The sequence below is a fragment of the Triticum aestivum genome, chromosome 1B (assembly GCF_018294505.1).
Source record: "Triticum aestivum cultivar Chinese Spring chromosome 1B, IWGSC CS RefSeq v2.1, whole genome shotgun sequence".
In the NCBI taxonomy this organism is placed as follows: Eukaryota; Viridiplantae; Streptophyta; class Magnoliopsida; order Poales; family Poaceae; genus Triticum; species Triticum aestivum.
This window is the reverse complement of record NC_057795.1, coordinates 452,896,594-452,913,271: the sequence shown is the minus strand read 5'-3', so window position 1 is coordinate 452,913,271 and position 16,678 is coordinate 452,896,594. Positions and strand designations below refer to the sequence as shown.

Below are 16,678 nucleotides of genomic sequence, written 5' to 3'. Positions count from 1 at the left end.
AAGCAAAAAATGCTGAAAGGCCAATACCCCAGCATGAACTTATTGCATAGAGAGCAGAAATTTGCAAGTCTGCGGCATAAGCAGACAAACTAAACAGAAAACATAAAGTAAAGCTAAACTCTCGACGGTTGTGAAACCATCCTTATCGTCTATCCTCCATCAGATGCCAAGCGTTATGTTCCTGACTTCCTGTCACTCAGAACGAGGCCAAGTCTCACAGCTTGAAGTTGATGCAGGACTCCACTCTTGATCTTCTTGATCGGCAGTGTTAGCGAGTGAGGCAGCTCCAGGGAAGTAACAAGGCTTGATGCAGTGGAGAACTTGGTGATCTTCTTTGGACTCCCCAGAGGAGAGGGTGTGTTGTGGTTTGTACCCAGTCCACGTTAAACCCCAAAACCCCTTTCCAGCGAAAAAATTAGCAAGTGCATCCTGGCTTAAAACACCTTTAGTGTCTAAGTTGTCGGTCCTTACCCCACTATCAGTTGAAAGGGAGAACTGGGGATCAACGATAACTGATGTGAGATCCTTTTTAACCTCTCCAAAGGTTCCTCCTTGAAGAGTATCAACCATTAATTGATTGTTATATGGATCAACCACCAAAACTGCTTTAAATCAGACCAATTAACATTGTTAAGAACTATGGAATTTCTATATTTCCAAATGCACCACAAAACGCATGCACAAACATAGTTCATGACCATGTGTCTCTTCTGGGCTGGCCAGAATCTAGCAATTGACAAATAGTTATTTCCTAATTCACAAGAGAACACACAAGAAATGGCTCCCCGTGTCGGCCTTATACCTAGTTCTTCCCCAAGTATGCATACACAGTGTTTAGATCCATACAAATCCTTCTCGGATTCGACAAACTGGTACTCAGGTTCATACATATTCGGCCTAAGGCAGCGATCTGCGATTTGGAGTGGTTGGCTTTGGAGAGCTGGTAAAATAACACGAAAACCCTACCCTCGAAATTTATTATCCATACGGGTGTATTTGTGCTCGGGATTAGAGTAACACTTTTGATGTATGAAAGCCTTTAGTGCTACCTAGAGCATAACTTGTTGCATAATATTTGGATGGTTCAGTCCGTTGTTTTTACCCCAACTTGAGGGCTTTTCACATGATAATCCTGATGTTCATGTGTCATGTGTGTTGATTTTTCGGCTGATCTTTTGAGTGGTTCACTTGACCTCAGACACACCTGATGCATATGTTTCCTTTCATGACCGAGAATGTCCAAGTTACTTTGCTTCCTCCGCAGTTTTCATGACCCAACGTCAGGTTCAACATTACCGTTTTCTGGTTTGAAGGGAAAAAACGTTTATACTGCAACATTGCCGCGGGCGCACGCACACATGCCCCCGTAAGAACAGAGAAAAATCACTAAAAGTTTCAATCATCTTTATAGATTTTGCAATCTGGACGCGATCGAGCCACCACACAGTTGCATCATTACGATTCGACACATTATTTTTCTTCTTGTGGTAAGCTAGTAGTAGTAGTTACACTCGTATAATCCGCCGACTCACAGCTTGTTGGTCTTGGCCAGGTACACGACGGCGCCGGAGGTGGCCACCGGGATGACGACGTCGTCGGAGAAGGACTTGAGGCCGGGGACGACCCTCTTGACGAGGAGCGCGCACATCGGCGCGCCAAAGAGGACCACGAGCACGTCGAAGGCGGCCTTGCCGAAGCTGAAGCTGTGCACCGTGACGAGGTTCTCGGTGATCGTGTGGAACTGACCCTTGGTGAGGTTTACTCCATCCGGCTTCCTAAGAGCCTGCACGAGAGGGAAACAAAATCGTTAAGTTTAGTATAAAGTTATGATGGCACCCAAACGTTTTCTTTTTAGCCATTTCGAAAGATTTGAAACCAAAGAAAGATTCTAAGCTCTGTTGAGAAGCTATGTCAAATAAAGCAGAGGAGCCTCCTTTATTCCAAAAAAGAAGAGGGTATATATCTGACCTTGTACACTTCCGCGAGCTTATCTTTTGATGGCATCCTGTACTGCAGCTGCCCTTGTTCCTCACAAAACTGTCTGAAGTGGAATGCAAAATAACAGATAGAAATTGTTAGGTATTTTTCTTAAATATAAAACACCATCGATGAGGTTTCAGCTGGCTGAATATGTTTGAAATTCTGAATGGATGAGGTACATTTTGGCATTGACGGCATGCTACGAATCTGACCAAAGGCTATTACTATACTACTCCCTTGGGTACACTAGACGTTTTGGACATTGACACATTTTTCAGAATATAACTTCGACGACTAATTTGTACTGCAGTATATGTATAACGAACAACAAAATTATTATAATATTCAGAAATCATTTCTCGAAATAAAATCTATACATATGGCTTTCAAGTTCCCAAGCAAAATATTTCAAAGTTTGCAAGGTTTGACTTAAGATATGCCCAAAACGTCGTTTTCTCTGTGTGTACCATTGTACCAAGGGAGCAGTACCTGTTTATACGCGTGCATGAACTTTTAATCCATAAAGGCTTAGGAATCATACGAGAATTCCTGCATGTATCCAATAATAATTCAACTGTAGTACTACTAATATGTAGGCTGTAGATACTAAAACAAAATGATGCGTTGCACTAGCAGCTCCTCCTAGCAGTGCTCTCCAACTGTTGAGAAGAAGGCTTACTCGATGAGTTCGAAGATGGCATGATAAAACTCATCGAAGGTTTTCGTAGGCTTGACTTTATCGTAGTTCTTATCCATAAATTCGATGAGCTGCTCCTTGGCGTCATTACGGTTGGCCACAGCCTTGCCGTCCTTGTCGTTCTTCTGCGTTGCCCGCCCGGCCTCTACCAGAAACATCACTCATGTTAGAAGCAAAACTAGCAAGCATTTGCAAAGATGGTTGACCCGAGATCGCGCGATGGACCCGGTAGCTAGTGTTCTCGATCATACCTTGCTTCGCCTTGGCGACGGCCTGACCCATTGATCTGATCTTTGTCCACGTAGGAGGGTGGGTTTCCTTCCTGCTGTGCTGAGAAGAAAGGAGGTTTCTTGTGCACATGCAAGCACGGGGGCTGGGGGGAGTATATGTGGGGGGCGTGCGTGCCGCCGGTGTTCCTTGTGTGAGGCCAAGGCAACGGCGTTGCTCCAGCGGAAAGCAAAGTGGGGGAGGCATCAAAGGAAAGGGTCCAACAACAGGACTTGTTCTGGCTCCCGGCGACGCTAGCTTAGGATTCTGTTGCTATAATTGGAGGCGTATCTGAAAGATGAGAATGTTGATTATGGAAACTTGCACGGTCACAATTGAATCAATATGCCTTTAAAAGATGAGGGGCAATAGTACTGTACTTGGGAGAGATCTAGTGTACAAAAATGCTGCACTTTTAGTAACAATAATAGTACAAATTCACAAAACTACAATGCTATACAGACCCAGTGAATTAACCCATGGACTTACACGATACTCATGGCCACAAAATCTCTTCATTCATGCCACAAAATCTTACTGGTCTCCTCGACCAGCCATTTCCAGTTACAGAGATGTACTTCAGAAAGATGAACTGCATGAGAAAGCGTAGCCCCTGAGGGCCTTGATGTACAAAGGGAGTCTTCTGCATATGGATCTGGTGTTCGAATTCGATTGTTGAATTCCATGTGGTGGATCCAACATCTGGTTGGGCAGACACCATCCACAAAACTGCGATGCTGCTGCTGCAAGGATAGATGTACTCCAGCCTTTACAGCTTGCTCATATTTTACCAAGTGGTGACTCGTCACCGTGTTCATCCACCAGCCAGAGTTTATGATCACGGAAGCGTTTTATCTTCTTTTCAAACCCTGTTATGTAGTTGTTGTGTATAATGACATGCTTGCCCTTTGTCTCCTTGACCCATGTTTTGTTCTTGAAATATAGACCTCCAGTTGGAAAAGCAGACTGAGGTAGTAAATACACGTCCACCTGCAAGCATATCTTATATTAGTAGTTTTACAAATGACATTATCTGTTGCAGCGGCAGCGATGCAGGAAAATATTTTGCGAAAACAGAATAAAACCCTTTGTCATTTACCATGACTTTGTTTCCATCCATAAAAGACCTCCCGAAGATACTTGCAGAATGTAAACTAAAACTTAAATGCAGCAAGGATATTGATTAAAAAAACTGGTAAATATGTTATATTTGTAGGGAAACATATAGGTAACAGTTACAAACTTCCTGAAAAGGTTATTACTGAACAAGTACATTTTAAACATGGCAAAGCTTAGTACAACCAATGCATGTCAACTGAATTTCACATTAAAGATAACAGTGTAGAAGCTAAATCCATGCTGGAACAGTTACTCCCGTGCACATTTTAGATAAAATGGACATTGAGCAAAGCGGAATCAGTTTGAAGAGGTAACAGATATCTAAAGCCTCATCAAGTCAAAGATCAACTTCAACCACCTTCTCATAAAGTTCAAGTTTTAATCTATTAAGTGCCTTATGATGCCATTACCATATTCGTTGTACCCCCTCCGTTTCTTTTTAGTCTGCATATAAGATTTGGTCAAAGTCAAACTTTGTAAAATTTAACTAGCTTTGTAGGAAAAGATATCAACATTCACACTATAAAATCAAAGTTATTAGATGCATTGTGGAGTTAATTTTCATAACATATAGCTTTTGTATTGTAGATGTTGATATTTTTTCCTATAAAGTTAGTCAAACTTGACAAAGTTTGACTTTGACCAAATCTTATATGCGGGACTAAAAAGAAACGGAGGGAGTAGTAATCATGACATATGAGTGATTAACTCACAATTGTAAATGTTGTTTTTTTTGTTCCTGCAAAAAAAATGCAAATGTTTCTTAAATTTGTCCTCTATCTGTCCACTATAGCAGCTCCAATAAATGGTTGATGCTTATACAGCGAATTCCAGATGGTAGAAAAGTTGTCGGTAGATGTTCCACTGATAAAATGATTAGTCCACAACTCCAAATTGCCCGATTGTGCCCCGTCCCAGTAAAAATAACATGTACAGGAGGTCGAGGTTGATAACCCTTGGTTCTCTGGGCCATTACCGTGAAAGAGATGATGCATGCAGGATAGAAGAAAGATTGGAAAGATAATTTCTTGCTAGATATTAGAAGATCATAACCCCTTAGTTATATAGTATCCATCTTCTAATCTGAATACAGACTAATCTTATCTCAGTATCCCAACCTTGCACAACACGGATTTAAACTGTTCCCTACTAGCCTAGAGAGTTTGGTGAACCAAAAACTTGAGCAGAAGATAAACATGATTCTGTCCTCTATGAAACTAGTATGCCTAGTGTCATGGGGGTCGCGCAGTGTCCACCTGCACATGAGCCTGACCACCGCCTCCCTCGTGTATGCGGCCACGGCGAATCCGTTACGAATCACATGCACATCCAACTATACCTGGCCTTATTTAACCAAGCGATGCTGGCAAACAAGGATGGCGCTTGTTGACAGAGCCTGACTCTTTATGCGCACGTGTCCTCAAAGGAAGGTATTTTCCTCGTTGTGATTTCTGGAATGCTTCGGCACCTCGTTCTGCTTCCAGCACATGGCGTGGCATCCTTCATGGACGGGAGCTACTGAAACAAGGGGCATGTTGGGGCATTCGAGATGGTCGGCGAACTCGCATCCTTTCTGATCACTGGATTCCATCCATCCCTCCGGGTTTACTACATCCAATTTCTACAATTCCTGCAAGTGCTACTGTTCATTCTTTGCTTGATGAAAATACGGGTACATGGAATCAGGAATCTGTACGGGCTTTTTTCAGTGAACGGGTTGCTGCTGCTATACTCCAGGTTCCAATCAGCCTGTTTTGTTCGCTGGCCGGCCACCAAATATGGGGAGTATTCTGTTCGGTCAGCGTGCAATTTAGCACGGTCGAAGCGATTCATTTTAGCTCGCAGTCGTGATGGAAGGTATCAATCTTCAGACTGTCAGGTTGAGGAAAAAAATTCGAAGTCTATTTGGTCTATCAAAATTCCTGATAAAATACGTGTTTCAGCATTTGGCACATTTGGGAAGCTAGGAATGCTGCTAGGAATGAAGCTGAGGCCCCTCATCCACGTGTTTCAGCTGCTAAGATACGTGCATATATGGAGATGATTATGGTGCATCTTTTTAAACAGTACCTGCTCATAGGCGTGAGACTCATGCTTCTAGCTCCAATTGGTCTCCGCCGCCACAAGGTACTGTTTTAATTTACTCTGCTGCTGCTGCTTTGCTAATCTCAACAAGGCTGGCTTGGGTGTGGTGGCGCTGGATCATGAGGGACAGTGCACCCTCGCGTGCTCCGAGCCCCTTTTTGGAGATTTTCATCCAGAGAAGGCGGAAGCCTTAGCGCTTGGCCGTGCAGTCATTCTGGCTAGAGATGAACATTTCACGCATGTAACTTTCGCCTCTGACTGTCTCTCTGTGGTGCAACGAATCAATTCTAATATTCGGGACCGTTCGAATGTCGGCCCTGTGGTTATGGATATCAAACAAGCAGCCCTAGATTTCACATCTTCAGCCTTCAAGCATGTTTGTCGTCAATGTAATTTAGTGGCCCATGTTTTGGCCAACTCTTGTAAGAATTCTAGTTTGTTTTCTGTTTTCGTACTCTGCTCCGGATTGTATCCGGGAGACATTATATGACTTTATTACTTAATCAATGAAATGCCAACGTTATTTTTTTTTAAAAAAAAGACTATACCTGGCCATAAGTCGGGCCGGGGTGCGCTTCGAGCTGGGCCTAATAAAGCCCGTAGTAGAAAACCTAAGCCCATCAGGCCTCGGGCCAGGCCTCTTCCCTAAAACGCAAAAATGCCAAGCCCAAGCTGGGCCCAGCCTTCGGGCTCAGATTTTAGGCCCAGGCCCAGCCTGTGGGCAAGACCGGGCCGGGTTGGGTTGGGCTTTTTAGGGCCGGGTATCCCATGGCCAGGTATACATCCGACACAAACTCTCATCTCTTAGTAACATGACCTTGCACAATAAACAGAATTTAAGCTAATCATGACTGGCCTAGGGGGGTTGTTCGACGTAGGACTTGAGCCTGGTTGGACAATTTCGAGACACTAAGAAGTGAAAAACTTAAGTCCAAGTTCAACATGACTCCACCTAATGCTGCTACGTCATGTTTCTCAAGGATGCGAGTCGCTCCCTACCGCTTTCCTTGAGAGAAAAAAACATTGGCAAAAAAGATAAGATAACACGTAACAACTGCAAGAACGCAAGTTCACACAACCACAATGATGCACATGTAGAGGTAAATCCATTTACACAAAAAATCATATATTAGAAGTTTGGAACATCAGTGCTGTTTCTAAAAATGTACAGGAAAATATAGGCAAAGATTGTGTACATTTTAAACAAGCCTTTTACACAGTCCAGATTGATATCAAAATTTGAGTTCTTTGGTACTTCAGCTAACCTAGACTACAGAGCATACATGAAAATCAATTTAAACTTTAAGCAGCCATGAACCCATTGACCAGATACCCCCATGCCACTAGTTTATTCAAGCGAAGAAACAAATGCATATGATCAGTTCAAGCAAATGCAACGAAACAAAGTTCAAATTCAATTTCCACAGAAAACATCTAGATGTTCATGCCTAACCTGCCCGGCAGTCTTTAGTAAAGCCCAGTTGAATGCTGGCTGATCATTTGATTTTGCTTGCTTCGACCAGGGCTGTTCCTTGAGCTCCTCAATCCACTTCCTCATCAACAGCTTTGCCCCTTCTGTTGGCTGCAGGAAGATCATACAGCTGCAAATGTATGGCCGCCCCTTCTTACCTGGCGGCGGCAGCGCATGTGAATGCTCTAGTGGCTTCACCTGCATTGACAATTCCCACATCATCAAATGCTCTTCCAACAGCCCCAACAACAAACACAACAATTGTACGTACTTCAGTCATGTCGTCCATGAAGTACACGTCGTGGTTGCCAACTAGATATGGAAACGGGTCGGCAAGCCACACCATGTCAACGTCATTGTACATGACGCTGTACCCCAGCTCGAGAATCTGCAGCAGGTGCCGCGGCCGCCGCGAGGTGAAGTTAAAGAACCCCTGCACACAAGAGCAGGCACGGTCACACACATGGACATTTCATCGAACAGCTTGGGTGGGGGGTAAGGTAACCGAGATTTCTCCCCACCTGCGACCCGAACTTGTGAGCGGCCTGGGCGTCGGGCGCGGGGGGCACGAGGACGGCGTGGCCGGGCCATGCGGCATTGATGCGGTCGAGGGTCTCGTAGTCCTCGGCGATGACGAGCACCTGGTTAGCGCGGCCGGCGCGGCGGACGCTGATGAGCCAGTTGGAGAGGAAGGGGAGGTATGGCCCGGAGACGGCGGCGAGGATGATGGTGCCGTTGCCGGAGGCCGCGGCGAAGGCGGCGGCGTCTTGGAGCGTGTAGGAGCGCCACGGGGAGGCCGGCGCGGAGTGGCGGGGCGGCCCCCAGGGGAAGAGGAGGGCGAGCAGGAGGAGGAGCGCGAGAAGGGAGAAAAGGTAGGGGAGCGTGAGGAGGGGCAGGGGGCGGGAAGGAGCGGCGTTAGCGGGGCCCGTGGAGACGGGGAGGGAGTCGGCGCCCAGCGGCTTCTGGTGCGGCCGCTGGTGGAGCGACATTGCCGGAGATCGGGGTCTCCGGAGGTGGGGGGGCTGGGGCTAGAGCGTGAACTGTGAAGTGGGAAAAGGAGGCGCACGTCTCTCCATTTTCCAGCAAAATACATCTGCCGGTCCTCGCGCTGTAGATCTACTTTGGTGCTACTTTGAGAAGAGTTTTTTCTTGCGAAAATACTTTGAAAAGGTGAAGAAAAAAACACACTCTAGTCAGTTAATTTGTTGGAGAGTAAAATGCATCAGTGGTCACCGTACTTGTGTTGAGAGTTCATTTTAGTCACTGTACTTAAGAATACGGTCACTATATACGCATTGCGGTGATTATACGGTCACTGACTCAGCGTATAACTTTGTATCTTGTTTAAGCTGACCGGTCAGACTTCCTACATGGCAGCCTAATCAACTCTACATATGCGGTCCCACCTGTCAGTGTGTGGAGGAGAAATAAATTGCAAAAAAAAACAATGCATCACAGGGGCGGACTCGAGCGTGGGACTTTTTTTAGAACGAAGACGCTAGAGGCGTCCGGCTTTAAATTAATAAAGCCCACAACTTAGGCAGCGTTTACAGGACTAGAAACTGAACGAAACGAGCGCGGAGGCTCAGGACATACGTGCGCGAAGGCACGGGAGTTTAGCGGCAGGCCAAAAGGCACAGGCGGTCCACAACGAGTCTATTACAGGCCAAAAGCCAAGAGCATAGAGCACGCAGGCTCGCTCGCGAGACAAAATAACCACTTCACAACGTAGGAGTGGTGATTGACTCCCTAGCCAAAAGGTAGACTTGGCGAAGACGGTCTTGAGCTTGCTTCATTCTCTCAGCATCCTTACACCTCGCCAACGGACTCCACTGCTGCGGAAGAATGTTGCATTTGTAAAGAATATTAGCAGGGTGAGAAGGGAAAATTCCCTCGATTGCTAATTTGTTCCTGGTGAGCCACAAAGCCCAAGCCAAGGCGCCTAGGCAGCTCCAAAGCACGCGCTTGCTGCCGCCATTCATCGATGCAACTATGGTCGCTAGGTCCCTAGCTGAGTGCGGGTCCCACGTGGAGTTGGTGGCTTCACGGACTGCACTCCAGGCAAAACGCGCTAGAGGGCATCGGAAGAACACGTGATTCGCATACTTCATGGTGTTGCAAATTGCGCAAAGTCCGGAAGACGGGCCGTTGCGTTTGGCAATATTAGCCGAAGTGGGAAGTCTATTGCGGAAAAGTTGCCAAAAGAACACCTTGATCTTAAGGGGCATTCGCGCAGTCCATAGGCCCGACGGCATCGGGAAGGCCGGGCCCTGGCCCTGGCACAGCCTGCGATAAAGAGACCTGACTGTGAACTTACCGGACGAGGTGAGAGCCCAGGTGACCGTGTCGGCTGAAGAGGACAGCGTCACCGGTTGAATGAGAGCAAGCAACTCCTCTAAGAGAGCTTGTTCAGGCCCGTTAGCTCGCGCCGGAAATGGATCTCCGAGGGGTTAGAGGCAAGTGCCGAAGCTACCTTCTGCTCCGGGTTGACAGCCAGGACATATAAGTCCTGAAATTGTTCCCAAAGGGGCGCCCCTCCCACCCACAGGTCGAGCCAGAAGCGGGCCAAGCGGCCGTTGCCAATTGCTAATTTGGCGCCAAGAGCAAAAGTCGGGCGAACCGCCTGAAGATCATTCCAGAAGGGAGAGCCCCGCGCCCTGCCTTCGAAGAAATTCCCGTTCGGGAAATATTTAGCGCGTAGCAGATCAGCCCACAGGCCCGTCGCCCCCTGCGACAGTTTCCAAATCCACTTGCACATAAGAGCAATGTTAAGGATCCGAGTGTTTGTGATCCCTAACCCCCCGAGGTCCTTGGGACGACACACCGCATCCCATCTAACCATGTGGTACTTGCGTTTTGGTCCCGTCCCTTCCCAAAAGAATCGGGACCTGGGTGTGTCCATCTTGACATGAACGCCTTCTGCCAGTAGGAACAACCCCATCGCAAACTGCAGCAACGAGGATAGGCTCGCATTCGTGAGAATTAGTCTAGCTGTGGAGGACAGAAACTTCCCCCTCCACGGACACACCCGCCCACCGACCTTGGTCCAAAGCGGGGCCCAACCATCTATCGAGATACGTTTGGCATCCAACGGGAGGCCCAGGTAGGTAAACGGGAGTTTGCCTAGTTTGCAGTTGAGCTGGTCCGCGATACGCCTGCTCTCAGACGAATCGAGCCCTATGGGCATCACTTCACATTTGTGAAAGTTGATCTTGAGTCCCGACATGAGTTCGAAGGTGATCAACAGCGCTTTGATCGTGGCCACGTTGTGTATGTCCGGTTGGAACAACAAAAGCGTGTCATTCGCATACTGTAAGTGCGAAATCCCCCTGGGATGAGGTGCCCCAACACCCCTTTGATGTGGCCTGCCTCCGTTGCTTTACGAAGCAAGGCCGCAAGCGCATCAACCACGAAGTTGAACAAAAGCGGTGACATTGGATCACCCTGGTGTAGGCCACGCTTGTTCCTGAAGAAGTTCCCTACTTCTCCGTTCACCGAGACCGCAGTTTGGCCCCCCGAGACCAACTGCATGACTCTGTGAACCCATGTCGACGAGAAGCCTCGGCTAGTTAGGATTTGTCGAAGGAAATCCCAGTTGACGCGGTCGTAAGCCTTTTCGAAGTCGAGTTTGAGTAAAATCGCCGGTTCGTGCGTTCGTCTAAGTTCGTGAAGTGTCTCTTGCAGCGCTAGTGGACCTTCCAAAATGTTTCTACCGTGGATGAAAGCAGATTGAGTTCGACTAATGGTGCGATGGGCTATCGGAGTAAGCCTAGTGGCACACCCTTTGGCGCAGATTTTGAAAGGCACATTAATGAGCGCAATTGGCATGTATTGGCGAATGTTATCTGCACCAGGCACTTTCGGGATTAACAAGAGCACTCCATAGTTTAACCTAGCTATATCCATGAAGCCACGCATGAAGCCATTGCACACCGCGAAGATGGGGTCGTGCAATAGTGGCCAAAAGTGTTTGAACATCGCCACCGGCCACCCGTCGGGCCCTGGGGCCGTGTCAGTTTTCATGCTTTGGATTGCATCGTCTTTTTCCTTTGGGAGGAACGCGAGCCCCAACTCACCGTTCTCTGATTCTAAGACTTTTTGTGCTGGAAGCCAAACGTCCTCTCGCAGCCACGCACGTTGAGGTTCGTCTGTCCCCATCAAGCTGATGTAAAAGTCATAGATGTGTTTGCTGATCTCTGATTGCTGGAGAAGGAGCCCCTGCTCCGTCTGCAGTCTAAGGATTAGGAATTTTCTGCGGCGACCATTCGCGTACGCGTGAAAATAACCAGTGTTCGCATCGCCCTTGAGCATCCACTTGAGGCCTCCCCTACGCCTCCAATATTCCTCCTCCAATCGAAGCAATGCTTCGACTTGCCCTTCTAAGGCGTATCGGTGCGCCCATTCTTGCTCCGAGAAAGGGCGCGAGTCAGCTTGGGTATCAAGGGTTGCAATCTCAGCGAGAAGCCGCGCCCTTAATACTTTGTTGTCACATCCTTGGTTCGCACCCCATCCCTTGAGGCTTGCGCGCAGGCGTCCCCCGACCGCGGTCCAAAACTCCAAAGGGCCGCGCTGCTGGCCCGTGGCTTGAACACACCTCAGCCATCTTTCCCTAAAGATAGTGTCAAAGTCAGGGACCTCGAACCACGCTGTTTCAAAGAAGAAACGTGGGCTACGGCGGAACCTATCTTCCCCTGAAGATAAGATAAGAGGAGCATGATCCGAGCCGATCCTTGTTTCTGCCAGGAGCAAGCTTAGTGGAAACACCACTTCCCATTCCGGAGACATGAAAACGCGATCTAAAACGGATCGAACCGGGGCTAGTTGCTTGTTGGTCCAAGTGTACTTGCCCCAGTCCTTGTCACTTCCCTAAGTGACATCGACGCAATTGCGTTATTAAACATGGCCACCCTTGGCCAGTTGATATTATCATTGTTTTTGTCCGCACCCGAATGGAAAAGGTTGAAGTCGCCACCCACCAGAAGAGGGACTTGGGTTGCGGCTACTGCCAACACCTTGGCTTCGAGTTCTCCCAGAAACTCAGTCGAGCGCGAGTGATCTGCTAGTCCGTAAACTTGCACGATCATGAGCTCGCGAAGCGAGGCTCTCACGCGTATATTGGCAGCGATGAAAAAGGTGCCAACCTCCCAGGACATCACCTCATAAATGGCACAACAGAAGCCAAGCAGCATGCCACCCGAATGGCCGTTTACCGGACTGTGGTGCCACAAAAAACGCTCAAGGGGATCTATGGCTAAGATATCTTGGTGGCGAAATTCAGATTTAATGGTTTCCTGGAGCCCTATGATATCTATCCCTTCGTTTTTGATGTAATCTCTAAGTTGGGTGCGCCTCCCCGAGTGGCCGAAGCCACGGATGTTCCAAAAAAGCGCCCGCATCTAGATAATGCGGTTACGCAGGCGCACACCTCTGGAGGTGATCGCCTTGTCCACGCGCCTCACCTTGCCGCAGCGAGGCGAGGAGGGAGCGGCAACCCCTGTTGCTGTCTCCCCTTTGGGCTGGAGCATTAGCGACGTCGAGGGCTCGTCCTCGACAGCCAAGCGCTCCGCGTGTTGAGTAGCCGTCGCTGCGAGTGCCGCCTGTGCCATCTCCTTTGCGCGCACGAGCGAGATGAGCTCGCAAACCCCGCCCTCTCCCATCGGAGCAACCCCACTCTCGGCCAGCACCTCACCCAGATGATCGTCCGAAAAAGCATCCAAGATCGCAAAACGGGGGAGTGGATTACCTGAGGTTTCCAAATTCTTCTGTGCTTGGAGGAGTTTGGCGCGTTGGAGCGAAGGCATGTTCCCTTTGGCGCCCTTGGCCCGCGCACTGACACGCACAGCGGCCACCTGCCCATCCACGACGGCCTTGGAGCACTTGGCCTTCGGGAACGACGCCATCTTGGATGCCTCCAGCGCGATCGGGGCCGAGCTGGGCACCGCCAACGCCATCACCGCCTGACGAGGAGTCTCTACGCGCCTAGGAGCTCCACTGCGCGCCCGGCCTCTGCGCTGACCTTGCGCACGGCCGCCTTCTTGAGCTGCTGCGCCGCGCCGAGCTTGTTGGAGTTGCGGCCTCCTTGAGACGAAGAGCGCGAGGCGAGAGGCAGCGAGTCCACGGACACCGTGATAGGAGTGCTTGCCTCTCCCAGCGGCTCCTCTAGCTGGCCCGCACCGGCCACCGCCACCGACCGCACCAGGGGGGGGGGACGCGACCGAGCCCAGGTTTGAGCCATATTGGTTCGGGATGGAGAGCGCCAGCTCCGTGGACCTCCCCGCCAGAGGCAGCTCCAACGAAGGAAACGACGCCCGATTCACCGCCCCGCCCTAGTCATTGATGCCCAACTTCTCCCACGCCGCCGTGTCAATGGAATCATCCCCCATGCTAGCATCAGCCTCCTTGTCTTCGTCCCTGGTGCCGTCACGCCCCGCCCCATCCGGACCCTTGCCGTGATTTGGAGAAGGAGGATGTGGGACTGGCAAGGCGGGCGCCGTGAGTTGCTCCGGGGGGAGCTCGAGCTCGATGTTGATGTTGAAGCCCTCTCCATTGAACCAGATCTGAACCAGTCCACGCAGCTTGCGGGGGCTGCGGCAGGCGAAACGCATGCGAACTGCCCCCGGGCGGATGAGAGACTCCTCATCAATCTGCAGGGGACGGCCGAGCATGGTGGTAGCCGCCATGAGCGGGTCGGAGCGCCTCTGCTTGGGTGGGACGCCTCCCAGTTTGACCCACACCTCTGGCATCGCCAATCCTTTGGGAGCTTCGAGAACCGCATCACGGATATCCACCATGAGGTTGTTGAGAGAGAGGAAAAGTTTGCCGCTTCGTGTTGCCATCCTGAGCATCGCCGGATCCGGGAAAACCACCGAGAACGCCCCGCCCTCCATTGGTGAGATCTGCCAGTCCCACTCGCCCTCAAAAAGATGTGGCAGCTCCACTTGGAGGATCTCGAGCGTGAGCGCGCCGGAAGGCATGGAGAGCACCACCGCATTGGCCCCCGGCTGGATCTGTGGCTCCTCCCTCGAATCATCCGGGTACTGGAGGCAGAAGAAACCTTCGCCGGAGATGGCGTGCCCCATGTTTTGGAGGAGCAGAGGCTTGCCGCGGGTCGGGCACTGCGCCGACGTGTGCCCCTCCTTGGTGCACACCACGCACAGGGGCTTGAAGGTGCACAGGTTCTGGTAGTGGCGTGTGCGACCGCATCTGAAGCACTCCGGGCCGTCGGCTTCCTCAATGGGGATTGGTTCCTCCTCCGTGCCCTTGGACGAGCCCGGCACCTCAGATCTGGGCGGGAGGGGCGGCTTGGAGGCCGCCGCCCCCGCAGGCTTGGATTTCTTCTTCGCATGAGGTTCGCCACCCCGCTCGCCGCCCGACGCAGGCTGCAGCCCCTTGCGCTTGAGCTCGACGCCGCGTTGCTTGTACTCCGCCTTCTTCTTCTTCTTTCGTTCCTGCTCCTTGAGCCACCACGCGGGCGGCGGCCCCCAGCCACCTTCGTCGTCGGCCCGGCCACGGTTGCGGTCCCGCGGCGGCTCCATGGGAGGCTTTTCCCCACGGCGGTCCTGCTTGGAGCCCATCGCCACTACTTCCGCGAAGGAGAGCCGCAGTGGAGGAGGGAGAGGAGTGGGTGAGAGGAACCGGGCGGAATGACCGAAGCGCCGCACCTCCGCAGCGGTGGCTGGGAAACCTAGCGAGGGGGTTAGGGTTCCGCGAGGAATCCAGAGCCATTTATATGGCCGCGCGGGGCTGGGCGTTATGTGTTGGATTGCCTCCTGTGGGCCAGACTGGGCCCGAGAGACAGCCACATTTCCCTGCGCCCCAGGCACGTCCGGAGACTGGGCGCCAGCCCACTGCTGCCCCGCAGATGGGCCGGTCGCCGCCCTAGTGGGCTGGCCCATCCGAGCCACAAGCGCATCCGCCTCAACCCTAGGGCGCACCACTTCCAGCGCCGACTGCGCCGCCGCCGCCGCCACGGGGAACGCCGGCGCCAGACGAGGTAGGTCCAGCGCGTGCTGCAGGAGCAGCCCCGCATCAGCCACGGCAAGGGTGCCACGTCCCTCGCGTCCCCACGAAGAGCACGGCGCCCTGCGCACGGCCGCTGCGACCCGCCTCGGGCCACGGCCACCGGGCGCAAAGGCACGCCGGCTCCCGGCCTTGAGAGAGCCCCCAAGCTCCTCGGCCCGCGACACGAAGTCGCCAATGGAGCAGGCCGCACGGCCGCCCGCCCCAGACTCCCCGTCGCCATCAATCTCCGCCTCCTCATCGCCATCCGACTCTTCCTCCGCCAGAGCCCACAAGCGGCTCCCCGACCACTTTGCCACGCCCATGGTGGGCGCGGCCGCCCGCCTGGGAGCAGGGGAGCGAGCCGTCGACCAGCCCCCCGCCAGGCCTCCCGCCGAGACCGGAGCGCCGACGCCGTGGTCATCGGGGGCGAGGCCCTGCGCAGAAACGCCGCCACCATCGTCAGAGACGACCGCGTCGCCTGTCCGTACAGGAGCCGTTGGGTACCCCATCGCTCTCCCCGTAGGTCACAGCACAGCGTGGGACTTTTCCGCTACTACCCACCGTGCTAGCCAGTTGAGACAAGATTTCATCCAGCTTATTGAGTTTCACACAACGCACGTTAGTACGCGTGCACACACTCGCTAGCAGGCATGCAAACGCTCGAACCTTAGAGCACACACACCGGCGATGAAGCTGAGATCATCGGGTCGTGCTCACTATCATGCATGCGCACGTTGACAAAAGCGACCTGGTGTGGGATGTCAGTCGTTGTCGGCCTTGTGACCATCTCACGTAGACTGAGAATTGGTATTCGTTTGCGCCGCTTTGTCCCGTTGCTCATATGCATCACCCAACACCCATCGATCAGTACAACGACCCAGCGAGTGCTTGTGAGGGCATGCACAATGATATCTAGCTAGCATAATGCACATTGCATGCTACGTACGAAAATACGTGACGTGGTGGGATAGAGAGAAAGATAAAAATGATCTGGGCTGTCTGTAGAAATAAATACGATCTAGTATACCGGTGCAAATCTCTGGCTACTGGCGACCCTT

The 16,678-nt window shown here is 51.3% G+C and overlaps 2 protein-coding genes across 3 annotated transcripts; both read right to left on the bottom strand.

Moving 5' to 3' along the window:
• Positions 1 to 1,383: 1,383 nt before the first annotated feature.
• LOC123130921 (uncharacterized) lies at positions 1,384 to 3,263 on the bottom strand. Of its 2 annotated transcripts, XM_044550715.1 has the most exons (5): positions 2,929 to 3,263; positions 2,660 to 2,822; positions 2,470 to 2,529; positions 1,969 to 2,041; positions 1,384 to 1,783 (listed from the first exon to the last, which is right to left on the bottom strand). In XM_044550715.1, exons 1-5 carry the CDS (start codon positions 3,149 to 3,151, stop codon positions 1,529 to 1,531), a joined length of 774 nt encoding a protein of 257 aa, XP_044406650.1. In that variant the 5' UTR covers positions 3,152 to 3,263; the 3' UTR covers positions 1,384 to 1,528. The 2 variants fall into 2 exon arrangements, with proteins under 2 accessions (XP_044406650.1, XP_044406658.1); XM_044550723.1 differs by lacking the exon at positions 2,470 to 2,529 and having other exon boundaries at positions 2,929 to 3,081.
• Positions 3,264 to 3,336: 73 nt separating this feature from the next.
• Positions 3,337 to 8,695, bottom strand: LOC123130911 (UDP-D-xylose:L-fucose alpha-1,3-D-xylosyltransferase MGP4). Its single transcript, XM_044550704.1, has 4 exons — positions 8,141 to 8,695; positions 7,891 to 8,052; positions 7,602 to 7,817; positions 3,337 to 3,934 (listed from the first exon to the last, which is right to left on the bottom strand). Exons 1-4 carry the CDS (start codon positions 8,606 to 8,608, stop codon positions 3,725 to 3,727), a joined length of 1,056 nt encoding a protein of 351 aa, XP_044406639.1. The 5' UTR covers positions 8,609 to 8,695; the 3' UTR covers positions 3,337 to 3,724.
• Positions 8,696 to 16,678: the final 7,983 nt, after the last annotated feature.

What these genes read in the sequence shown, in the direction of transcription:
- LOC123130911 (XM_044550704.1), bottom strand. Translation starts at nt 8,608, where the DNA reads ATGTCGCTCCACCAGCGGCCGCACCAGAAGCCGCTGGGCGCCGACTCC. An exon ending in CTCACAAGTTCGGGTCGCAG is followed by an intron (nt 8,053 to 8,140) that starts GTGGGGAGAAAT and finishes TCTTGTGTGCAG; the next exon opens with GGGTTCTTTAACTTCACCTC. An exon ending in TCATGGACGACATGACTGAA is followed by an intron (nt 7,818 to 7,890) that starts GTACGTACAATT and finishes TTGTCAATGCAG; the next exon opens with GTGAAGCCACTAGAGCATTC.
- LOC123130921 (XM_044550715.1), bottom strand. Translation starts at nt 3,151, where the DNA reads ATGCCTCCCCCACTTTGCTTTCCGCTGGAGCAACGCCGTTGCCTTGGC. An exon ending in GCCATCTTCGAACTCATCGA is followed by an intron (nt 2,530 to 2,659) that starts GTAAGCCTTCTT and finishes GGATACATGCAG; the next exon opens with GAATTCTCGTATGATTCCTA. An exon ending in AGCTCGCGGAAGTGTACAAG is followed by an intron (nt 1,784 to 1,968) that starts GTCAGATATATA and finishes CCTCTCGTGCAG; the next exon opens with GCTCTTAGGAAGCCGGATGG.